This window comes from Mytilus californianus, unplaced genomic scaffold (genome assembly GCF_021869535.1).
Source record: "Mytilus californianus isolate M0D057914Y unplaced genomic scaffold, xbMytCali1.0.p SCAF_18, whole genome shotgun sequence".
Classification (NCBI taxonomy): Eukaryota; Metazoa; Mollusca; class Bivalvia; order Mytilida; family Mytilidae; genus Mytilus; species Mytilus californianus.
Window position 1 is genome coordinate 18,035 of NW_026262666.1, and position 26,867 is coordinate 44,901.

Below are 26,867 nucleotides of genomic sequence, written 5' to 3' on the forward strand. Positions count from 1 at the left end.
ATTGTTTCACCGAAAATGCGTTGGAACAAAACATGCTCCAAAAACAACATACTGGATTTGTAGAAACTGTCATTGTAAATAAAAAATCAAAATATTGTATGCAATATTGTAAATATCAAATAAAAGTTTTCAAGTTTTATTTTAATACATATTTATTACTATTCCAATCGTACATTGCAGTGCGTTAATGTAACAATAACGCAATGTAACCGTAGACCCAAATATTATTGTTACATTCGTAATTAATCGGTTCCTTACCCGACCCTGCATTCCGGCAATTAGTTTCCAATGTAACAATAATTTTTATACGACCGCAAAAAAATTTTGTGGTCGTATATTGGTATGACGTTGGCGTCGTCGTCGTCGTCCGAAGACACATTGGTTTTCGCACTCTAACTTTAGTTTAAGTGAATGGATCTTTTTGAAATTTTACCATAAGGTTAAATACCACAAAAGGAAGGTTGGGATTGATTTTGGGGGTTATGGTACCAACAGTTAAGGAATTAGGGGCCAAAAATAGGCATTTTCTAGTTTCCAGACAATAACTGTGGAACGGTGTATGGATCTCTCTGAAATTATACTACAAGTTTCCATACCACAAAGGGATGGTTAGGATTTGCTTTGGGGGGTTATTATATTATTGTTACATTTCCATGTAACTGTAGCCAGTGCCTATAAGATAATCAAAATTAAAAATGCATATTAATATGGATTAGGTAAATGATAAGAGTTTTGAAAAGATAAAAGGGCGCCATCTATAATTTTCAATAACAAAGATGGCGGACAATAAACAAACATCGCAAAATCAAGTTTTTTTCTTGTTTCCTGCTTATAGTACATCATGTCAAGTAATTTTAATGTTGGAGTATAATAGCGCAGACAAATCAGTTCTGAATTTCAGGGATAACATGTTTTGTACATGTATTTCGTCAACCATCGGGTCGTTTACGTTTGGATCGAGAATTTTCCAAAAATCATGAAGCGACATTGGGAAATTTTACTGAAAATCAAGGATGACATAAACTACTCCCTGGAGCTTCGAATTCTCTAGAGCGAAGTGGGGAGTCATAGGGTGACATAGTTGCTCACTTCGCCTGGTGTGGTGACCCCTGCATGTTCTAGGTCTGTATTTTTCACAGTTATTTTTGGTTGTTGCGATCTGTTGTACTTGCCAATAATTTTATTATGCCCCCGCTGTTGCGGAGGGGGCATTAAGTTTTACCCTTGTCCGTTTGTACGTACGTCCCAAAATTGGTTTCAGTTCTCTAACTTAAGTTTTCCTCAACCAAATGTTATCAAACTTATGCTTATTACCACAAAGCACAGATCAAGTTTGAATTTTGGTGCCGTCACTTTTACCGTTTCAGAGTAATGCCCCTTTACAAATGGAAAAATTGCTGAATTTTTTGTTTTCATTCTCTAACTTTAGTTTGCCTCAACCAAATGTTATGAAACTTATAGACAATGCTTATTACCACATAACACAAATCAAGTTTGAATTTTGGTGGCGTCACTTTAACCGTTCTAGAGTTATGCCTCTCTACAAATGGAAAAAAATGCTGAATTTTTTGTTTCCGTTCTCTAACTTTAGTTTGCCTCAACCAAATGTTATGAAACTTATAGACAATGCTTATTACCACAAAACACAAATCAAGTTTGAATTTTGGTGGCCTCACTTTTACCGTTCTAGAGTTATGCCCCTTTACAAATGGAAAAATTGCTGAAATATTCGTTTCTGTTTTCTAACTTAAGTTTGCCTCAACCAAATGTTATGAAACTTATAAACAATGCTTATTACCACAAAACTCAGATCAAGTACAAATTTGGGTAGTGTCACTTTTACAGTTCTTGAGTTGTGTCCCTTTATAATGTTTTATGCAAGCAGGGGCATCATCTTGTGTCCCATGGACACACTCCCCATTTATTTATCTAGGACTATATATCTTAATAAAATTAAGCGGATCCATGATATATTTATGATATTCATTCATTTATTTTCAGTTTGATATAACTAGATACTTGTGCTTTGTTGAGACATAAGTAATATTTAAACAAAATGGCTGAAAATGGAACTGCTTCCAGTCCTGAAGAGAAACTTGAACTGATCAAAAGAAATTTACAGGTATATTTTACTAGTCTCCAACATGATATACATAATTACCCACAAAATCTAAAATGAGGCTTGACAATGTGCTTGCAATAAACAGATATAGACGGGAAAGTTGAAAAGCACGAATACCTGGAGAAGTTTCATTTTAGAAAGAGATATGCAGAAAAACACAGACCTGCCAACTATCCTGATTTTGGTGGTATCATCCCGATTTTCAACCCAAATCCCGATGTCGGGATCGTAAAACAAGTCAAAATCTAGCCAAAAAAATTATTGCTTACCGATTTTGAAGTTTTTCTGATCCAATTTCTATAAATCTATAATTTTACCTGGCGACATATGCATGACAATTTTACGACCCTGCGCTAATCAACAGTCACAACAGGTGTCATAATTTGTTGTTACAGGTAATCTGCTTATCTGATCTGCTGATGGGTCATAACAATCCTCAAAATTCATTAATTTGTAAACAGAATCGGTCAGTCGGCATTTCAATTTTAATCAATTTATCATACAATCACAATTTGCAATGTTTACCATAATTTCATGACAAAATCGTAATTAACTGAAAGACAAAACTGTAATGAACTCATTAGAAAACCGCATTTATCTTGAAATCCGTTAAATTTTTTGAAATCAGACGTGTTTCTGTCCAGTTCTGATTGAAAATAGACGCCATTTTGTATTCACTTCTACTGTGTATAAGCCTCCACCAGTAAGAGCACCTCTGAACACAAAGAAAGATATGATACTCAAATTTTATCCATTTTATCATTAATACTGATAGACTAACTCAAAATCTGTCTTCATCCTTATAAATTTAGGACATTTAGGTTCAGGTCTTTTGAGTCATGATGCAAAGATAAGAAGGTCTTTGGAGAGGGAAAAGGGGGGGGGGGGGGGGTCTTCACTTTGTATCATTTATTTTTTTTACACCATTTTTTTCTATTCTTAAGTTATTTTGCCAATTAATAATTACAAGATTCATGCAAATAAAAGAAATCAAGGCTTATTAGCTCATCATCAGTAAACCTAAAGAAAATAGAAGAAATATGAGACTATTTCAAAAGTAAAAAACAGTGCACTCAGGAACGCCGCAAAAATTGTAACCCTTAAAAATCTGGTCGTGCACTAAATCCCCCATGGAGATTTTCAAAAGTTGGCAGATCTGAAAACAATCTAGGCCTTTTTAAACAATATTAATGAAACTGACAATGAAGTGCCAGATAATTAACTTTTAATATTTAGAAATGAAAGAAATATGAAAGAATTTGAGGAATAAACAGGTTTGGAACAGCCCACCAATTGGGGAATTATTCCCCAAAACAGTGAACCATCCTTCAGTTGAGTAATAGTTTACTAATGCTAAAAACGTGGATTTCCCAACTGAGTCTTTTCATTTAAAATGGTTATCTAGGGATTGAATAGGTGTTTTTTTTTATGATATTCAGATTTTCATTTATATTTATTTTATCTTAGGCCATGAAAAAATATTTTGAAACCATCTGGAAGGAAGTACAACAAATTCCCCCTCTAAACAATTTTCCACAAACACTGCCATGACTGAGCTACCACTTAGTCAGATTTAAGAGATGAGACCTATGAAGTAGAATGAACTTGTTAATCAAAAAATATCTAAAGTTGACTGAAGTCAACTTTTCTAATAAGTTCATATCAAATTGTTCAGATAAATATCCTTTGAAAACTTTTTCTTCAACAGGAAGTTCTGGGTGAGGACAGGATCAATCCAATTTTAAAGGAAAGAGACTTGAAAATCTATTGGGGAACAGCTACAACAGGCAGACCACATGTTGCCTATTTTGTTGCTATGTCAAAAGTAGCTGATTTCTTACATGCAGGGTGTGAGGTAAGTTACTTGGGAACAGCCACATGTTGCCTATTTTGTTGCCAGGTCTTTTCTTTGCAAATGTGAGATAAATACATAAAATATGTTACTATAAAACTATTTCACAACATGCTACTATTTTTCATTTTATTGTAGTGTCAAAAATAAAAGAAATTGAATAGACGAGTGTGAGGCCAGTTACATGCATAGAGAAACAGCTTAAACAGGCAAACCATGTTTCCTATTTTTCTGCCATGGAAAAAAAGGCAGATATTTTTCCTAATATATGATTGCTATTGTGAAACAGTTAAGACAGGAAAACTGCATGTAAATGTACCATATCTTTTCTGTGAGTGAAATATTACACACATTACTGCGGAACAACTACAACATACACCCACTGTTGTGTTATTTATGGTCATGCAATAAATGCAAATTCGGAAATCATTGCGCACATTTACATTATTATTGCGATTTTTCAAATTATGGACAAAAATGCAAGATTAATTTATTGCAGTTTCAAGAAAATCTGCATGCAAATATATATATCAGACATTAGAATGTGAGTTCTTTGTTTTATGATGCATACCAAGTTGCATTATTCACATTCATAAAACCTGGCAATAATTTCTGAATTTACAGTATATAGATGAGAAAAATTATACAGACATTATTGATTGTTTTCTGTTTCCTAGGTAACCATTTTGTTTGCTGATCTCCATGCCTACTTAGATAACATGAAAGCACCCTGGTCATTGCTGCAGTTGAGAGAAAAATATTATGAAGCCATTATCAAGGCAATGTTAAAATCTATAAATGTGCCACTAGAAAAGCTAAAGTTTGTCAAGGGAACAGATTTTCAGCTGAGCAAGTGAGTAATGTAAATAGGAAATACATTACACAGAGAAATTTGATAAAAAATCTGTCTTTCTGTGTATGAAGTTAATTGCTGTGATATCTGGTTATTAGGACTGATAACACTTAATTTTGACCCTCAAGTTATAGATTATCAATCGTTTTTATACGACCGCTAAAAAATTTTGTGGTCGTATATTGGTATGACGTTGGCGTTGTCGTCGTCGTCCGAAGACACATTGGTTTTCGCACTCTAACTTAAGTTTAAGTGAATGGATCTCAATGAAATTTTACCATAAGGTTCAATACAACAAAAGGAAGGTTGGAATTGATTTTGGGGGTTATGGTATCAACAGTTAAGGAATTAGGGGCCAAAAATAAGCATTTTTGTAACTTCCAGACAAAACTTGTGTGTTAGTGTATGTATCTCTCTGACATAGTACCACAAGGTTCCATATCACAAAGGGAATGCTGGGATTGATTTTGGGGGTAAATTCCCTCAAAATTTTAGGAATTAGGGGCCAAAAAGGGTCAAAAACAAGCATTTTTCTAGTTTCAGGACAATAACTTGTGTGTAAGTGTATGGGTCTTTATGAAATTGTACTACAAAGTTCCATATCACAAAGGGAAAGCTGGGTTTGAGTTTGGGGGTAATTGCCCTAAATGTTTAGGAATTTGGGGCCAAAAAGGGGCCTAAAAACAAGCATTTTTCTAGTTTCCAGACAATAACTTGTGTTCAAGTGTATGGATCTCTCTGAAATTGTACTGCAAGGTACCATACCACAAAGGGAAGGCTGGGATTAAGTTTCGGGTGATGAATCATAAGGGGGTTCAAAAAATTTGGGGGAGGGATTTTTTTTTCCTTTTTTTTTCTTTAAAATTCTCCATTTTAAATTGGTTATTTCTGATTTATATATATATATAAAAGCAAATAATAATGATATGGTTTGAATAGGTAAATTAAAAATTTTAAAGTTCTTAGACCACATTCATTCTGTGTCAGAAACCTATGCTGTGTCAAATATTTAATCACAATCCAAATTCAGTGCTGTATCAAGCTTGAATGTTGTGTCCATACTTGCCCCAACTGTTCTGGGTTCGACCACTGCAGTCGTATCAAGCTGCGCCCAGCGGAGCATTTTATTTCAAATGAAAGGGTGTTTCTCAGCTACAATCTCATTGAAGGGTGACAGCCTGAGATGAGATGTGGCCCAGAAACATCCTTGAGTTTGAAAGACCATTGATTATCTGTTTATTGCTATTTTGCCTATGACGTAGTTGATGTTTACATTGTCACATGGGCCTTTAGTTTCTGACGATAATTTTTTATCTCCAGTGAGAAGCGTTATATGAAAAATTATCACAAAATAGATCAAAGAAAAAATATGCAAAATAGCGTTAATTTAATTTATCCACCATTCATTTTCCTATATCACCCTGCTCAGTTGCTCTGTATTTCTCATATCACCACTTTGAGACCTGAGTAGAAGTTATAAGCGACGTCAAAATGTGTGAGAAGACGAGCTTACATGAGTCAAGCTTAAACAGTCAGGGGACTTACTTAAATGAGTGATTTTCTAAATCACTGATTCAAGTAACAATATGTCCATAAAGGTTGGAAGTAAGAGTTGTCTTTCTTTAAGAATCACCTTTTTAAGTAGAACAAATTAATCACTAGACTAAGTGATTTAATTTTATTGTAGCTTTAACTATAGAATACTAATGATCCAGGGACTAATTATGTTGCTAAAATTATCAGAACCAACATCTGTGTTGATAGGATGACCGGGTCATGTCAGGTGATGACCTTGTACTAAATCTAGGATAATGACATAAAAATCACTTGTTTAAGTATCATACCTCAATTTCCTTCCAAAAAATCACTTCTTTAAGTATCATTATTTTAATAACCCCCACTAATTTCAACACCCCTGAACAGTGAAATTTTGATCGCGAACAGTAGAATTTTATTACATAATCTATAAGATGAAACCTTGAACTTTACAGGAAAAATACTCCCACTGCTGGGAAAAATCTGTTAAGAAAGTTTCAGTTCATTATGTAAAGCCATTTTTATAGCATTTTTTCAACTAAAATAGAATTTGCAGCTAAATGATTGCATCAAAGGCATAAACCTTGCTGCTTAAAAGAAGCAAAAAATTCATTTTTTTTTCAATTTTACTAATGAAAAGATATTATCTAAACCTATGTGTTTAAAATTTTGGTAAAACTACAAAATCACAATTTGTGACAAAACTTCGAATTTGCTACTTAAATAAGTGATTTAAAAATCACTTATTTCAATAAGTTCCCTGACTGTTAAAGCTGGGGGGAAAGACCAGAAATAGCACAATAATTAGATTATCAGGTTTGCTGCATATAGATATCATAAAATATCAGGCGCTTGACACAATGGGAAGCCTTTTTAGCTCACCGGGGCCCGAAGGGCCCCATGTGAGCTTATGCCATCACTTGGCGTCCGTCGTCGTCGTAAACTATTTCAAAAATCTTCTCCTCTGAAACTACTGGGCCAAATACCTTCAAACTTTAACTAAATGTTCCTTAGGGTATCTAGTTTATAAATTGTATCCGAAGTTTTGATCCATTGCCAAACATGGCCACCATGGCTAAAAATAGAACATAGGGGTCAAATGCAGTTTTTGGCTTATATCTCAAAAAACTAAATAAATAAAGCTTTTAGAGCAAATCTGACATGGGGTAAAATTGTTCAATTGGTCAAGATCTATCAGCTCTGAAGTTTTCAGACTAATCGAACAACCCATTGTTGGGTTGCTGCCACCGAATTGGTAGTTTTAACAAAATTTTGCAGTTTTTATTTTGCGGTCGTTTATTGGTATGACGTTGGCGTCATCGTCGTCGTCTGGCGTTGTCCGCCGTCGTCCGAAGACACATTGGTTTTCGCACTCTAACTTGAGTTTAAGTGAATGGATCTCTATGAAATTTTACCATAAGGTTCAATACCACAAAAGGAAGGTTGGGATTGATTTTGGGGGTTATGGTACTAACAGTTAAGGAATTAGGGGCCAAAAATAAGCTTTTTTGTAACTTCCAGACATAACTTGTGTGTTAGTGTATGGATCTCTCTGACATTGTACCAAAAGGTTCCATATCACAAAGGGAATGATGGGATTGATTTTGGGGGTAATTGCCTCAAAATATTAGGAATTAGGGGCCAAAAAAGGGGCAAAAAACAAGCATTTTTCTAGTTTCATGACAATAACTGGTGTGTAAGTGTATGGATCTTTCTGAAATTGTACTACAAGGTTCCATATCACAAAGGGAAAACTGGAATTGAGTTTGGGGGTAATTGATCTAAACATTTAGGAATTGGGGGCCAAAAAGGGGCCAAAAACACATTTTTATACGCCCGTTTACGGGTCGTATTATGGTATACCGTTGTCCGTCCGTCCGTCTGTCCGTCCGTAGTCAACATGTCGGACATTAACTCAAAAACGATTTAACAAATTTGCATAGAACTTTGGTGAATTGTTTATATCTATTGATGTGAGCTCCCTTTCGTTTTTTATGAATTTTAGATTTTACGTTTCAGAGTTATGGGGTTTTATTCATTAAAAAAAGGGGGATTTTCCAGTTTTCAGACAATAACTCAAGAATGCTTTCACCAACTTGCAAGAAATTGTAGTGAATTGTTTATATCTATTGACATGAGCTCCCTGTCGATTTTTATAAATTTTAGATTTTACGTTTCCGAGTTATGGGGTTTTATTCATTAAAAAAAGGGGAATTTTCCAGTTTTCAGACAATAACTCAAGAATGCTTTCACCAACTTGCAAGAAATTGTGGTGAATTGTTTATATCTATTGACATGAGCTCCCTTTCGATTTTTATATATTTTAGATTTGACGTTTACGAGTTACAGGGTTTTATTCATAAAAAAAGGGGGATTTTCCAGTTTTCTGACAAAAAATCAAAAATGCTTTCAGCAGTTTTTTGAAACTTTGGTGAATTGTTTATAATATCTATTGATGTAAGCTCCGTTTAGAATTTTAAAAATTTTTCATTTATCATTTCTGAGTTATGGGGTTTTATTCATTAAAAGAAGGGGGGGGGGAGATTTTCCAGTTTTCGGACAATAACTCAAAAATGCTGTCAACAATTCTCATGAAACTTTGGTGAATTGTTTATATCTACTGATGTAAGCTCCTTTTACATTTTCATAAATTTCTAATATGACATTGAGAATTAATTGAACTTTATTTGTTTATAGTCTGACAACAGATTTACTTAGTATTGCACAACGGCACAGTGTATTGCACAACAGCAAGAAATCTTTAATTGAATATAAATTCAATTCATATAACCAATTTCAAGTTCTTTGACTACATTTATTCAGAAACCTATAATATGTCAAATATTTAATTACAATCCAAATTCAGACCTGTATCAAGCTTGAATATTGTGTCCATTTTTGCCCCAACTGTTCAGGGTTGGACCTCTGCGGGCGTATCCAGCTGCGCTCAGCGAAGCAGTTTATTCTAGTTTCCAGACAATAACTTGTGTTCAAGTGTATGGATCTCTCTGAAATTGTACTGCAAGGTACCATACCACAAAGGGAAGGCTGGGATTGAGTTTGGGGGTGATGAATCATAAGGGGGTTCAAAAAATTGGGGTGGGGGATTTTTTTTTTTTTTCCTTTTTTTTCTTTTTTTCCTTTTTTTTTTCTTTTAAAATTTTCCATTTTAAGTTGGTTATTTCTGATTTATATTTAAAAACAAATAATAATGATATGGTAGGAGATACACACCAAACAGGATGTGTAAATTATTATATAATAAGTATTGTGCAATAGCAAGAAATTTTCAATTGCACAGTATTGCACAATAGCAAGAAATCTTCAATTGCACAGTATTGCGCAATAGCAAGAAATCTTCAATTGCACAATATTGCGCAATAGCAAGAAATTGTCAATTGTGCATTATTGCGCAATAGCAAGAAATATTCAATTGCACAGTATTGTGCAAAAGAAGATACTTCGTATAAATTGCTTATTTCTTGACCAATTTCAATGGGGTTTTATTCTTGAATTCTTGGGGTTCTTTAATATGCTGAATCTAACAGTGTATTAAGTTTTTGGATTTTGTGCCCCGTTTTTAAATTGGTCCACATTGAGGTCCAAAGGGTCCAAAATAAAACTTTGTTTGATTTCATCAAAAATTGAATTATTGGGGTTCTTTGATATGCCGAATCTAACCGTGTATTTAGATTCTTAATTTTTGGTTATTTTTTCAAATTGGTCTACATTAAGGTCCAAAGGGTCCAAAATTAAACTAAGTTTGATTTTAACAAAAATTGAATTCTTAGGGTTCTTTGATATGCTGAATCTAAACATGTATTTAGATTTTTGATTATGGGCCCAGTTTTCAAGTTGGTCCAAATCGGGGTCCAAAATTAAACTTTGTTTGATTTCAACAAAAATTGAATATATGGGGTTCTTTGATATGCTGAATCTAATCATGTATTTAGATTTTTGATTTTTGGGCCCGTTATCAACTTTGTCCACATTGAGGTCAAAAGGGTCCAAAATTAAACTTTATTTGATTTCATCAAAAATTGAATTCTTGGGGTTCTTTGATAAGCTGAATCTAACCATGTATTTAGATTTTGGATATTGGACCATAATAGGTGAATGTCCAATTTAAAATTTTTAAGTTCTTAGACCACATTCATTCTGTGTCAGAAACCTATGCTGTGTCAAATATTTTATCACAATCCAAATGCAAAGCTGTATCAAGCTTGAATGTTGTGTCCATACTTGCCCCAACTGTTTGGGGTTTGACCTCTGCGGTCGTATCAAGCTGCGCCCTGCGGAGCATTTTATTTGTTATTATTTTGAATATTGTTATAGATATATATAAACTGTAAGCAGCAATAATGTTCAGCAAAGTAAGATCTACAAAAAAGTTAATATGACCAAAATTGTCAATTGACCCCTTAAGGAGTTATTGCCCTTTAAAGACAATTTTACACAATTTGTTCATCAAGTTTGCTAACATTCAAAAATCTTCTCCTCTGAAATACAGGTGAGCGATTCAGGCTCTTGAGAGCCTCTTGTTTTGTTAGCTGATATTTTGTGATATCATTGTGTAGGAAACCTGATAATGTAAAAAGAAAAAAGGGAGAAAAGATTCCTATTGACTAAACAAAAATCTTAAATTAAAATAAATGACATGAGAATGATGAAAAGCAGAAAACAAACCATAAAACATCGCACAGAAAACTAGAGATAATGCAAAACCAACCTTACCAAAAAGTTGGGATGAATGCATCTGCTCTTGAAAGTGAAGCAGTTCATAAAATCACAAATGCACTCCAATCCTGATGCTCATTGCAAGAAAATGTTCGGTGATCAGTTTAATTTGGTAATGTCTCATGGTTTACTTTCAGTGTTTTATTGAAAATTGAAAGATGTTGGTAAATTTTCAAATAGTTTTCTGACAGGTAAATAATTAGTGCTTGTCAAAACCAACAAGATGATGGACATCTGTGTTTGTTTGTGTACACAACATCTCTCTTATTCTTTAAAGTATTTTATTGTTTATTTCATGCGATCAATATTTTGCCTTCACAAATATTTGTTAAAACAAAGCAATTTTGACATTGTTAGAAAAAACAAACGTAATCCTTCTCTTGAATTTAAATTATTGGTGAATATATTCATAATATTTGGAAGACCTTACAGTATAAAAATAAGGAGATGAGGTATGATCGACAATGAGACAACTATCCACCAAAGTTCAAATGAAGTAGATGAAGCAATTATAGGTAACCGTACGGCATTCAACAATGAGAAACACCCATACTGTATAGTTGGCTATTAAGAAAACTAACGGCCTAATTTATAATTCATACTTTTTAATATCAATCATTTGAAAAAAGAATAATTATAATTGAGCGATTAACTCTCATTGACATGTATACACCTACATCTACTTTTGATCATTTATTGTTTAGTATATTAGTTCATTTTTAGGACACACAGACAGAATACACATGGTGATTCAGTTAAAATGTCTCTTTCTTGTGTTAAATTAATAACTGTAAAATATGGTCACTGCCAGTTTTTTTCTGAGTGGTGACTCTCTCATTTATGAACTTTCATATAGTACCTTTTGGAATATACAGAGAGACATTCCATAGCTTGCATGACCCACAATCACCATCTTTTGCTGTAAATAATCACCACTAAGAGCCATTTTAACTGAAAGACCTCAATTTTATACGACCGCAAAAATTAAAAATTTGTTGGTCGTATATTGGTATGACGTTGGCATCGTCGTCGTCGTCTGGCGTCGTCCGAAGACACATTGGTTTTCGCACTCTAACTTTAGTTTAAGTGAATGGATCTCCGTGAAATTTTACCATAAGGTTCAATACCACAAAAGGAAGGTTGGGATTGGTTTTGGGGGTTATGGTACCAACAGTTAAGGAATTAGGGGCCAAAAATAAGCTTTTTTGTAACTTCCAGACATAACTTGTGTGTTAGTGTATGGATCTCTCTGACATTGTACCACAAGGTTCCATATCACAAAGGGAATGCTGGGATTGATTTTGGGGGTAATTGCCTCAAAATTTTAGAAATTAGGGGCCAAAAAAGGGGCAAAAAACAAGCATTTTTCTAGTTTCATGATAATAACTTGTGTGTAAGTGTATGGATCTTTCTGAAATTGAACTACAAGGTTCCATATCACAAAGGGAAAGCTGGAATTGAGTTTGGGGGTAATTGCCCAAAACGTTTAGGAATAAGGGGCCAAAAAGGGGCCAAAAATAGCATTTTTCTAGTTTCCAGACAATTACTTGTGTTCAAGTGTATGGATCTCTCTGAAATTGTACTGCAAGGTACCATACCAAAAAGGGAAGGCTGGGATTGATATTAGGGGTAATTGCCTCAAAATTTTAGGAATTAGGGGCCAAAAAGGGGAAAAAATCAAGCATTTCTCTAGTTTCAGGACAATAACTTGTGTGTAAGTGTATGGATCTCTCTGAAATTGTACTGCAAGGTTCCATACCACAAAGGGAAGGCTGGGATTGAGTTTGGGGGTGATGAATCATAAGGGGTTTCAAAAAATTTGGGGGGGGGGGGGGGGGGTTTCATTTTTTTTCTTTTTTTCATTTTTTTTTCTTTTAAAATTTTCCATTTTAAGTTGGTTATTTCTGAGTTATATTTAAAAGCAAATAATAATGATATGGTAGGAGATACACACCAAACAGGATGTGTAAATTATTATATAATAAGTATTGTGCAATAGCAAGAAATTTTCAATTGCACAGTATTGCACAATAGCAAGAAATCTTCCATTGCACAGTATTGCGCAATAGCAAGAAATCTTCAATTGCACAGTATTGCGCAATAGCAAGAAATATCCAATAGCACAATATTGCGCAATAGCAAGAAATTGTCAATTGTACAGTATTGCGCAATAGCAAGAAATATTCAATTGCACAGTATTGTGCAAAAGAAGATACTTCGTATAAATTGCTTATTTCTTGACCAATTTCAATGGGGTTTTATTCTTGAATTCTTGGGGTTCTTTAATGTGCTGAATCTAACCGTGTATGAAGTTTTTGGATTTTGGGCCCTGTTTTTTAATTGGTCCACATTGAGGTCCAAAGGGTCCAAAATTAAACTTTGTTTGATTTCATCAAAAATTGAATTATTGGGGTTCTTTGATATGCCGAATCTAACCATGTATTTAGATTCTTAATTTTTGGTTCCGTTTTCAAATTGGTCTACATTAAGGTCCAAAGGGTCCAAAATTAAACTAAGTTTGATTTTAACAAAAATTGAATTCTTAGGGTTCTTTGATATGCTGAATCTAAACATGTATTTAGATTTTTGATTATGGGCCCAGTTTTCAAGTTGGTCCAAATCGGGGTCCAAAATTAAACTTTGTTTGATTTCAACAAAAATTGAATATATGGGGTTCTTTGATATGCTGAATCTAACCATGTATTTAGATTTTTGATTTTTGGGCCCCGTTATCAACTTTGTCCACATTGAGGTCAAAAGGGTCCTAAATTAAACTTTGTTTGATTTTATCAAAAATTGAATTCTTGGGGTTCTTTGATATGCTGAATCTAACCATGTATTTAGATTTTGGATATTGGACCATAATAGGTGAATGTCCAATTTAAAATTTTTAAGTTCTTAGACCACATTCATTCTGTGTCAGTAACCTATGCTGTGTCAAATATTTTATCACAATCCAAATTCAGAGCTGTATCAAGCTTGAATGTTGTGTCCATACTTGCCCCAACTGTTCAGGGTTCGACCTCTGCGGTCGTATCAAGCTGCGCCCTGTGGAGCATTTTATTTGTACATGCTGAAGTTGGAGCAATACAATTAAAATTACTGTCCCCCAAGAACACGTTGCGGGGGACATAGAAATACCGGGCATCCGTCCGTCCGTCTGGTCTTGTTGTTATTTAAAAAGCCGATATATTTTTACGACTTGTACATGTTTTAAGAGCTATGAAGTGACACCAGTGGTAAAATTCTAAATTCTAAATTCACGTTTCCTTGTTTAACATTACTTTGTTTATTGCTACAGGGAATATACATTAGATGTATACAGACTGTCGTCATTGGTTACAGAACATGATGCAAGGAAGGCTGGAGCTGAAGTTGTCAAACAGGTCCAACATCCTTTGTTAAGTGGTTTGCTATATCCAGGACTACAGGTAAGTCTGTGTTTCCATAGTAACATGAGTGTAGCTCAAGTTGTCAAATAGGTCTTTCGGCCAGATATTTTTTTATCAAGTATTTGTTCTTTCTTAGGCATTATCAAATATTAAAGTATGAAATAAAAAACCTGTTTGAATCAGAATATTAAATGTAAAAGGCATATATACCTTACAATAACTACTTGCAGTCTGATTAGGCATATATACCTTACAATAACTACTTGCAGTCTGATTAGGCATATATACCTTACAATAACTACTTGCAGTCTGATTAAAATCATACCTCTCACTTGCTATCCTTTATTTTTTTTGTCACTCAACATATCAGACAACGGGAGCGATGAGAGGTTTGATTTTAATCAGACTGATTCAATTGGGGTTAGTGTTCAAGGATGTGAGATTAGTTTAAGAATTTTATCAGATTTTGTGAGTTGTAAAGTTAGGAACCTATCAGTTACAATGAAAATAAAACTTGTGATAAGTTATTGATGATGTATATATTATATATTTTGTGATGGATTCTTAATGAGATAAGTAATTGTAAGTACCAGTGTATTAAAAGGGTATATGATTCTGCAGGGTCCTCACTAAGGGGAGTCGATGAGTCCTGGGCTCAGGAAAATCAGTCTGGAATCATCATTTTCACAACTGGTGAGTCCAAAGATGCATCAAGATTGTAATATGTTGCATCAACTAATCATTTATAGAAAAAAGTTTTAAAATAATCAAAATTTGATTTCATTTTCTTGGTCTATTTCGTCATTGAGACTGAAATAATAAATTATATAGCATTAAAATTTCCTCTTCTTACTGTTAGACTCTCCATGGCTAAAAACTATGAGAGCCTGGACCTTCAAAAATCCTTAGTGAGAACCCTGATTCAGTATTTCTGCAAAGGTAAGGTAATGAGTAATTAATCCATTGTTATTCCAGGGCTTGTATTTCCTATCATGATTTCCTTGTTAAAGGGTTGCAGCTCACAAGGAAGCTATTAAACCAAGAGTTCCAAGTGGTGAAGTTAAAATCATCCCATAGTAAATTTTAAGAACACCATATGAGTTGGTTGACTGTTATGGAATATCTGTTTCACAGTAGACGATTGGTATGTTCCAATTGTGGTAACTACAGTCCCTTCCCCTTTTCTCCGAATGTGATGTACTGAATTGGTCCTATCACAGAGTTTGTACTTGCATGAGCAACATGACGGGTGCCACATGTGGAGCGGGATCTGCTTACCCTTCCGGAGCACCTGAGATCCCCCCTGGTTTTATGTGGGGTTTGTGTTGCTCAATCTTTGGTCTCATGTGTTGTATTTTGTGTACTGTTGTTTGTTGGTCTTTTTTTTAGCCATAGGGTTGTCTGTTTGTTTTCGACTTATGATTTTTAATGTCCCTTTGGTTTATTTTTTCCTCTCTATTAAAATATTGTACAGAATATACATTTGGTATTTTTGAAACTGGATGTTGAGCCAACAATATTTAATCTATCTTTTGAAATCTTTTGTTATCTTACAGGCTTTAGATGAAGAATATTTAATCTATCTTTTGAAATCTTTTGTTACCTTACAGGCTTTAGATGAAGAATATTTGAAAGTGGATGCACAGTTTGGTGGTGTGGATCAGAGAAAGATATTCACCTATGCTGAAAAGGTAGGCAAAATAGATACAGGTATATTAGGGCTATTCCAATAAAATGTATGTGGGAGGGTAGGACGGTTCTTTCAAAATATCCCTACAACCAAGAACCATTTTTTAGATAATTTTGCATAATGGTAATAGACGCATACTGAAAAAAGACCCATGACCCACATTCAATAATTAAACTTCCCTTCCTACACTCCCACATACATTTTAATAGAATAGCCCTTATGATAATTTTACTATGATTAATTAGAAATTGTAACAGAGTAAGATATTGATTTTTTTAAAGGCATTTAAAAGAAAAAGTTTGCAGGCAGAAATTGTATGGTTGAGCTTAATATGCTATCCATTTGCAAAGATAAAATTGTGTTTAAATACCTATGGTCATTTATTTAATTTTAAGAAAAGCTAAAAAAAATGTGTTTATTTAAAGAATATCGGGTATTGAACCAAAATTATAAAGGTGAAACTCAGGGCTGTTCAAGAATTAAATGCTTGGGGCGTGGGAGGCGCTGTTTTAAGACCCGAACTGCACGCATAATATAAAATGTTCATTTTACTTAAAATTCTTACAAATTTCTAAGGAAAATGCAACCACCCACAATGAATTATTTTGAGTGCCTCCCACATCCCATCATCAATTTTGGAACATCCCTCAGTTAAATATGAGGGTAATTAAAGTCACCTAAACCTTCTGAACATGAGAGATATTTACTTCAGGACTTTAAAATAGACCAGTTTAAATAAAACTCAAATTGGAACTGACCAGTCACAAGAAAAATATTACACACATATTTAAGTTTTTAGTGGAATCAGTTGATGAGCATGTTTACCAAGATATTCTTAATTCAAATCTCATAATTCTGACCTACAAAATGAATTTCTATTTTTAGTACCTGCCACATTTAGGATATACCAAAAGAATACATTTAATGAACCCTATGGGTAAGTTTACATTTGTTCTTACAACTTTTATATAGCTATATAGCAGATGTACATTGGGTTCATTTATATTCATGGGATAACAATTTTTCATTGGGAGGAGGAAAAGAGAACTTAAAAACTTAATTAGATACAAATTTGTATTACTTTATTCAAAGCATGTAATGAAACTACAAAACTAGGAATCCTAAAAAAAAAAATTGTTTTCTCCCAACCATGAAAAGTAGTAACAACAACAAAAAAATGATGAATTTACAGTATGATATAGATTCTACCACTGCATCAAGTGTGATATGATAATTCTCCTTTCTAGACAGTTAAATTATCAAATTAAACCAATCTTTTTAAATATAAGGAATTTCAACATTGTACATGTGAATTTTATGTACCAAAGATAGAATTAACAAAACTGTTGTTTTTGCAGTTCCTGGTTTGACTGGTAGTAAAATGAGTTCATCAGAAGAAGATTCTAAAATAGATTTACTTGACACTGCAGCCCAGGTGAAAAAGAAATTAAAGATGGCCTTCTGTGAACCTGGAAATATAACAGATAATGGCCTGTTGTCCTTCTGTAAACATGTCCTCTATCCAATCACATGTAAAGAAGGTAAGTTTGGATAATGAATATTCATAATATCATGTGATATTTATAAGACGGCCTACTGAAATCAATTTATGCAACAGACTACACATTTTTATAGGACATCAAAAATTTCCTGCTGTATAATGGTATGGGGATGTCGTTGTCTGAAAACATTTGATTTCCAGACAATAACTTGAGTAAAAGTGTATGGATCTTTATGAAATGTACAACAAGTACCATTTCAGAATTTTTTCTGGTATTGATTTGTATGAAATTGTACCACTAAAGAAAGATTTGGATTGAATTTGGGGGTTACAGGTGTATCTGCTCAGGAATAAGGGCCAATAAGGGGTAAAAAACTTTGTTTGAATTGCTACATTTTCAGTTCAAAGGGAAATAACTCAAATCACAATAAAATGATAATCCACTCTTAAACACATTAGTGTCACCTTTGGATATCACTTTTCAAAACAGTTCTATTCACAAATTATTCACAAATCTAATTAAAATAGCATCCCATCCACTTAGAATTACAATCCCATAAACCACAATTACCAGTTCACACCCAATTTCATGCCACAATTTTATCCAATATTATTATTCTATTTTTCCAAAAAATGAAAAAAAAAATTTCAGTTCATTATAAATACGATTCTATTATCCTTTTATAATTAGCTATAATTTTATTCTGCATTTCATTTCCACTACATCATTCATTCCTTAAATTTCTAAAATATAAATATCTAATTTCTAAATTCTAACAGTTTAACAATGTCAAGAAAAGTTACATTCCTCCCCTTTCCCATAACCTTAAGTCACAAGTGAAGTTCAGCATGAGTGCAATTAAGGAACTCCTCATTACAGAATTCTGGGTCATTTGGAGGTGGGCTTAAACCTATTTTACTATATTTCAGTATGGATTCAAAATTAAACTTGTGGAGATATATAGTAAATAAGGATACATTTACCAAATAATCACAGAATGTAGACTTTTGTCTGTTTTTTAAATAAATATAGGTGAAAAAACTGTCAAATAGGTGCAATTTGGACACCGTCACATTTATAAGCAAATTTATTTCAATATTGTACTGTACACAGGAACCCTAACCATTTAAAACTATTGAAACTTAAATAAGAAAAAAAAAATCTGAAAAAGTATTAAACCAGGTAGTAAATAGTGAAAAGATTTGATGACTTATTGAATTGCAGATATTAGCACATATTCATTGATAGCTGCATGTTGTGTATTTGTAAAGCTTTTTATTTTTAGGATTCACAGTGGTTAGGAAGGAAGAATTTGGTGGAAACGTAACTTACAAAAAATATCAAGAACTGGAAGATGCTTTTGCTAAAGAGGTAATGAATAGCAACAAAATTAGTATGGTGCAACTTTGTTAAAAGGAAAAGAAGAAATAAAAGATAAAAGAAGAATGTGTCTGTAGACACGAATGCCCACGCTCAAGCTTTAAACAAAAGAAAATGGGACAGACAGTCAAGGGTAACACTTCATGCCCCTGGCGCCTTCGGCCGGGGCATAAAAATCCTGAAAAAAAACAAAATTAACAACTCCAAAGAAAGACATGTACAATTATCTGCCTCAGCTTACTCATATATTCAAGAGGCATTTAACAAGTTTAATATTGTCATGAAATAAAAGTTCCTTCGTAGTACTTACGGAATAAAGAGTATAAAATAATTGTTCCAGCAGGAACAGAAACTATTGCATTGTTTATAACAGTTTCCAGGGGAACTTTTGTGAGGTGTAACAAACATATGTTAACAGAACAATCCCAATTTTTATACGCCCGTTTACGGGACGTATTATGGTATACTGTTGACCGTCTGTCCGTCCGTCGTCAACATGTCAGACATTAACTCAAAAAAGCTTTAACCAATATGCATGAAACTTTGGTGAATTGTTTATATCTATTGACGTGAGCTCCCTTTCGTTTTTTATAAATTTCAGATTTACCGTTTCCGAGTTTTTGGGGATTTACACATTAAAAAAGGGGGGATTTTCCAGTTTTCTGACAATAACTCTAGAATGCTTTCACCAACTTGCAAGAAATTTTGGTGAATTGTTTATATCTATTGACATGAGCTTCCTTTTGGATTTTTATAAATTTTAGATTTAACGTTTCCGAGTTACAAGGTTTTATTCATAAAAAAGGGGGGGATTTTCCAGTTTTTGGACAATAACTCAAAAATGCTTTCAGCAGTTCTCATGAAACTTTGGTGAATTATTTATAGCTGTTGATGTAAGCTCCCTATTGATTTTCATAAATTTCAAATATGACATTGAGAAGAAATTGAACTTTATTTGTTTATAGTCTGACAACAGATTTACTAAGTATTGTGCAACAGCACAGTGTATTGCACAACAGCAAGAAATCTTTAATTGAATATAAATTCAATTCATATAACCAATTTCAAGTTCTTTGACTTCATTTATTCAGAAACCTATAATATGTCAAATATTTAATTACAATCCAAATTCAGACCTGTATCAAGCTTGAATATTGTGTCCATTTTTGCCCCAACTGTTCAGGGTTGGACCTCTGCGGGCATATCCAGCTGTGCTCAGCGAAGCAGTTTATTGAACTTTGACCTGCTATGGACCCAATCACAATGGATTTTGACTTACTAATTTATTGACCAAATTATTTTATACATTTAGGAGGTGCATCCTGGTGATTTAAAGGTAGCTGTAGAGAATTACCTGAATCAGCTGTTAGATCCAATCAGGAAGGAATTTGATACACCTGAACTGAAGAAACTGACTAGCCAAGCTTATCCTGTAGAGAAAAAAAGTAAGATACTGTCTTTTGTTGTATGCTATTAGGACTAAAAGCGTAATATATGTCAAAGATGTGGGAGCCCTATAATTTTCCCTTTGTCCATCTGTCGTCCATCCATCCATCTCTCAGTATGGGCCTTTACTGACATGAAAGTTTATAACTAATTGCAATTGTGACGCTGTTAAGCCTTATGACTTTCAGATAAAAAGTAAAATAACAAAAATACCAATTTCCAAGGAAAATACAAAACAGAAAGTCCTTTATCAAATGGCAAAAGCTCAAACAATCAAATGAATGGAAAACAACTGTTATATTCCTGACTTAGTACAGGCATTTCCTTATGAAGAAAATGACGGATTAAACCTGGTTTAATAGCTAGCTAAACAACTCACTTGTATGACATTTGCATAGAATTCCATTATATTGAAAAAAATGTTTGATCAAAACAAACAGATATAATAGGTAAAAATGTCAAAAATAGGGGTACAGCAGTCAACATTGCGTTATAGTCTTAATCACTATAAAAGCAAACTACGTCAACAAAGAAAAACAGAATGATAATTTTCAAAAGTAAGTATATAAGATCACAGATATTAACCCATTTTTTACCTTAGACTCTGTTATGATTGGCGACAGTAGACAGGTGTACAGTTTACAAAGGTTAAATTTACTAAAGATTATTTGTTTAATGTCCTGATACAAGATTTACATGTAAATTAAAATTGTACAGTTAGGTCCTGTAATTTCATTTGTCAGATACATTGTAGGTCCATGCACTTTGTTCACATATAGTTAAATAAATAATTTATAGAAGAATTAAATTACGGACCAGAAGGTATATGCAGGGTTTGGTTCATACAGGTCTGTTGTATCAGTATATATTATATTACAGAGAAGTCTGGTCAGGCAGGTGGACAGACGGAGGAAGCAATCGTACCATCTAGGTTAGATCTGAGAGTCGGTAAAATCACTAAAGTGGAAAAGGTAAATATATCTAATGAGTCAATAGTTTTCACATATGTATTTATAAATATGTATACTGTGAATTCATTATTATTCGTGGGTGAAGATTAATCTTGAATTTTAAAGTCTAACAAAGTACAACGTTTCTATATACTTGTATGCAGACTTTGGTAAAACAATGAAATGAAATGTCCACTAAAATTGAAATATGAAAATAAATGAATTCACTGTAAATCATCAAATCAAATAAGTTTTACTTTAAGTCGGCAAGTTAGTAACGATACCATTTAAGTTCTAAGCCAGCTTTTGAACCAACATACAGGATAAATTATAGAAATGCATATTATATAGCACAAAAAAAAGAGATGTGGTCCATGCTTCATTGAGACAGCAATCCATAGACACAAATAATGAAAAGATGATCTAGAGTTTAACATAAATTCTTCAGCAACAGACAAATTTCTATACAATATATCAAGCTCTAAATTACTTAAAGAGTCCAAATAGAAATAGTGAACAAATCTAACAGAGGCTATCAAAGATCCTCATTCATTATCAATATCTCTAACAAAAAACAACATTGAGAGTTCACAAAAGACAAATGCTAAGGCCCATTGAACCAATGTGAAAGGGAAGGAATAAATTTCCAATCTCCCCCAGATATATTTTCTTTGTGTAATAATTCGTATGTCAAATTGACAGACAACCTTAATTGATCTACAACCTATGTATAAAAATAAAATGTGCCTTCTATCCCTCCCTCATTCATTTTAATGGAATAGTTCAGTCAAGGTTCACTCCCCCATTAATTTTAATGGAACAGCTCTGATGAGGTTTAAAGATTTCCCATATCAAAACATGCCATTTCTGCTTATAATAATTTGGGGAGGTCAGGCTGCACCTTTCTTCCTTGGAAGACTCAGACCTTTTCTAAACATGTTTTATTTTCTAATTGCAGCATCCAGATGCAGATTCACTATATGTAGAAACAGTAGATTTAGGCAATGGTGAGGAGAGAACTGTAGTCAGTGGGCTAGCTGGACTGGTACCCATGGAAGATTTACAAGACAGGCTAGGAGTGTTTTTATGTAACCTGAAACCCCAAAAAATGAGAGGAATTGAATCTAAGGCCATGCTTATGTGTGCTTCTGTGTAGGTTTTCCTGTATAGATATTACAGACTTGTTATTTAGTGATTCAGTGTAGAATATAAGGCCATTTTGATCTATGCTTCAGTGAAGGCATAAGTTAAAATATTATTAATCGAATATTTTTAAGGATTTGTGATTTGTTAAAACTTGATCACATGTACATTTGTATTTGCTCAGTTTGCACGCCAATACTGTTGTGTTTAGCTTTTCGTAGGTAAAAACATCATATTGCACAGGGCATACAGCATGTTACTAAAAATAGATTCTAGAAATCCCCAATTTTACATTGTTCATGCTATAGTTGTTGATTAATAATATAACAATTGTAGCCTTTGGTTGAGGTCAATACGATGTTATATCGACCCAGAGAAGCATATCGACCTCGGACTTCGTCCTCAGTCAATATGCTTCTCTTAGGTTGATATAACCTCGTATCGACCTCATACAAAGGCTATAATTGTATATTAATGCTATAAATTCATTATTATTTGATTGGTACTCATTTGCCTGGATTTCAAAAAGACAAACCATGAATATCAATCATCAATAAGATAAAGGTTTCTCATAAAGACAAACCATGAATATCAATCATCAATAAGATAAAGGTTTCTCTTAAAGACAAACCATGAATATCAATCATCAATAAGATAAAGGTTTCTCTTAAAGACAAACCATGAATATCAATCATCAATAAGATAAAGGTTTCTCTTAAATAGACAAACCATGAATATCAATCATCAATAAGATAAAGGTTTCTCATAAAGACAAACCATGAATATCAATCATCAATAAGATAAAGGTTTCTCTTAAATAGACAAACCATGAATATCCATCATCAATAAGATAAAGGTTTCTATTAAATAGACAAACCATGAATATCAATCATCAATAAGATAAAGGTTTCTCTTAAAGACAAACCATGAATATCCATCATCAATAAGATAAAGGTTTCTCTTAAATAGACAAACCATGAATATCAATCATCAATAAGATAAAGGTTTCTCTTAAATAGACAAACCATGAATATCAATCATCAATAAGATAAAGGTTTCTCATAAAGACAAACCATGAATATCAATCATCAATAAGATAAAGGTTTCTCTTAAAGACAAACCATGAATATCAATCATCAATAAGATAAAGGTTTCTCATAAAGACAAACCATGAATATCAATCATCAATAAGATAAAGGTTTCTCTTAAAGACAAACCATGAATATCAATCATCAATAAGATAAAGGTTTCTCATAAAGACAAACCATGAATATCAATCATCAATAAGATAAAGGTTTCTCTTAAAGACAAACCATGAATATCAATCATGAATAAGATAAAGGTTTCTCATAAAGACAAACCATGAATATCAATCATCAATAAGATAAAGGTTTCTCATAAAGACAAACCATGAATATCAATCATCAATAAGATAAAGGTTTCTCTTAAAATTGATTGCATAATTTGTCAAATTATAGATTAATGATGGATTTTCAAATGAGAAGGTATTTATCAGATAGATACAAAATCATTGAAGGGCGCCATATTCTACCACTGCATCGAGTGTGATAGGATATGCTCCACTCGAGATGGTAAAAATTTTCAAATTATATAAATATTTAAAAAACTAAAGAAGATATAGAGAAACTGCAAACAGAAAAAATGATCAGCAATACAAGATCAGCAAAAAAGGATTTTTTATTTCTCCTCTCAACTGTCGAGAGTGGAGAAACATCATTCTGCACAAGATTTGGGGGTAGAATCTGTTTCTTTCTTGATTTTTATACGACCGCAAAAAAATTTTTGTGGTCGTATATTGGTATGACGTTGGCGTCGTCGTCGTCCGGCGTCGTCGTCGTCGTCCGAAGACACATTGGTTTTCGCACTCTAACTTTAGTTTAAGTGAATGGATCTTTATGAAATTTTACCACAAGGTTCAATACCACAAAAGGAAGGTTGGGATTGATTTTGGGGGTTATGGTAATAACAGTAAAGGCATTAGGGGCCAAAAAGGGGCCAAAAATAAGCATTTTTGTAACTTCCACACATAACTTGTGTGTTAGTGTATGGATCTCTCTGACATTGTACCACAAGGTTCCATATCACTAAAGGAATGCTGGGATTGATTTTGGGGGTAATTGCCTCTAAATTTTAGGAATTAGGGGCCAAAAAAGGGGCAAAAAACAAGCATTTTTCTAGTTTCATGACAATAACTTGTGTGTAAGTGTATGGATCTTTCTGAAATTGTACTACAAGGTTCCATATCACAAAGGGAAAGCTGGGTCTGAGTTTGGGGGTAATTGCCCTAAACGTTTAGGAATTTGGGGCCAAAAAGGGGCCAAAAAACACATTTTTTTCTAGTTTCCAGACAATAACTTGTGTTCAAGTGTATGGATCTCTCTGAAATTGTACTGCAAGGTGCCATACCACAAAGGGAAGGCTGGGATTGAGTTTGGGGGTGATGAATCATAATGGGGGTTCAAAAAATTTTTGGGGGGGGATTTATTTTTTTTTCCTTTTTTTTCTTTTTTTCCTTTTTTGTTTCTTTTAAAATTTTCCATTTTAAGTTGGTTATTTCTGATTTATATTTAAAATCAAATAATAATGATATGGTAGGAGATACACACCAAACAGGATGTGTAAATTATTATATAATAAGTATTGTGCAATAGCAAGAAATTTTCAATTGCACAGTATTGCACAATAGCAAGAAATCTTCAATTGCACAGTATTGCGCAATAGCAAGAAATCTTCAATTGCACAGTATTGCGCAATAGCAAGAAATATCCAATAGCACAATATTGCGCAATAGCAAGAAATTGTCAATTGTACAGTATTGCGCAATAGCAAGAAATATTTAATAGCACAGGATTGTGCAAAAGAAGATACTTCCTATAAATTGCTTATTTCTTGACCAATTTCAATGGGGTTTTATTCTTGATTTCATGGGGTTCTTTAATATGCTGAATCTAACCGTGTATTTAGTTTTTGGATTTTGGGCCCCGTTTTTAAATTGGTCCACATTGAGGTCCAAAGGGTCCAAAATTAAACTTTGTTTGATTTCATCAAAAATTGAATTATTGGGGTTCTTTGATATGCCGAATCTAACTGTGTATTTAGATTCTTAAATTTTGGTTCCGTTTTCAAATTGGTCTACATTAAGGTCCAAAGGGTCCAAAATTAAACTTAGTTTGATTTTAACAAAAATTGAATTCTTAGGGTTCTTTGATATGCTGAATCTAAACATGTATTTAGATTTTTGATTATGGGCCCAGTTTTCAAGTTGGTCCAAATCAGGGTCCAAAATTAAACTTTGTTTGATTTCAACAAAAATTGAATATATGGGGTTCTTTGATATGCTGAATCTAACCATGTATTTAGATTTTTGATTTTTGGGCCCCGTTATCAACTTTGTCCACATTGAGGTCAAAAGGGTCCAAAATTAAACTTTGTTTGATTTCATCAAAAATTGATTTATTGGGGTTCTTTGATATGCCGAATCTAACCGTGTATTTAGATTCTTAATTTTTGGTTCCGTTTTCAAATTGGTCTACATTAAGGTCCAAAGGGTCCAAAATTAAACTTAGTTTGATTTTAACAAAAATTGAATTCTTAGGGTTCTTTGATATGCTGAATCTAAACATGTATTTAGATTTTTGATTATGGGCCCAGTTTTCAAGTTGGTCCAAATCGGGTCCAAAATTAAACTTTGTTTGATTTCTACAAAAATTGAATATATGGGGTTCTTTGATATGCTGAATCTAACCATGTATTTAGATTTTTGATTTTTGGGCCCCGTTATCAACTTTGTCCACATTGAGGTCAAAAGGGTCCAAAATTAAACTTTGTTTGATTTCATCAAAAATTGAATTATTGGGGTTCTTTGATATGCCGAATCTAACCGTGTATTTAGATTCTTAATTTTTGGTTCCGTTTTCAAATTGGTCTACATTAAGGTCCAAAGGGTCCAAAATTAAACTTAGTTTGATTTTAACAAAAATTGAATTCTTAGGGTTCTTTGATATGCTGAATCTAAACATGTATTTAGATTTTTGATTATGGGCCCAGTTTTCAAGTTGGTCCAAATCGGGGTCCAAAATTAAACTTTGTTTGATTTCAACAAAAATTGAAAATATGGGGTTCTTTGATATGCTGAATCTGACCATGTATTTAGATTTTTGATTTTTGGGCCCCGTTATCAACTTTGTCCACATTGAGATCAAAAGGGTCCAAAATTAAACTTTGTTTGATTTCATCAAAAATT

The 26,867-nt window shown here is 33.2% G+C and overlaps 1 protein-coding gene and 1 long non-coding RNA gene across 3 annotated transcripts in view; one reads left to right on the plus strand and one right to left on the minus strand.

The window, feature by feature from the left end:
- The window catches only part of LOC127726501 (tyrosine--tRNA ligase, cytoplasmic-like), a 38,041-nt gene that overhangs the window by 3,693 nt on the left and 7,481 nt on the right, over nucleotides 1–26,867 (plus strand). For both annotated transcript variants that reach the window (XM_052233861.1, XM_052233860.1), the window contains exons 2-12: nucleotides 2,002–2,122; nucleotides 3,831–3,977; nucleotides 4,652–4,827; nucleotides 14,402–14,531; nucleotides 16,103–16,183; nucleotides 17,068–17,119; nucleotides 17,541–17,723; nucleotides 18,970–19,055; nucleotides 20,377–20,509; nucleotides 21,390–21,481; nucleotides 22,419–22,612. In XM_052233861.1, the coding sequence (XP_052089821.1) occupies nucleotides 2,057–2,122; nucleotides 3,831–3,977; nucleotides 4,652–4,827; nucleotides 14,402–14,531; nucleotides 16,103–16,183; nucleotides 17,068–17,119; nucleotides 17,541–17,723; nucleotides 18,970–19,055; nucleotides 20,377–20,509; nucleotides 21,390–21,481; nucleotides 22,419–22,612 (1,340 nt within the window). In that variant the 5' untranslated portion in view covers nucleotides 2,002–2,056. The remainder of the gene's footprint in view (nucleotides 1–2,001; nucleotides 2,123–3,830; nucleotides 3,978–4,651; nucleotides 4,828–14,401; nucleotides 14,532–16,102; nucleotides 16,184–17,067; nucleotides 17,120–17,540; nucleotides 17,724–18,969; nucleotides 19,056–20,376; nucleotides 20,510–21,389; nucleotides 21,482–22,418; nucleotides 22,613–26,867) is intronic.
- LOC127726509 (uncharacterized) overlaps nucleotides 9,533–26,867 on the minus strand; it is a 264,243-nt gene continuing 246,908 nt past the window's right edge. The window contains exon 2 of the long non-coding RNA XR_007993552.1: nucleotides 9,533–10,534. This is a non-coding gene — a long non-coding RNA (uncharacterized LOC127726509). The remainder of the gene's footprint in view (nucleotides 10,535–26,867) is intronic.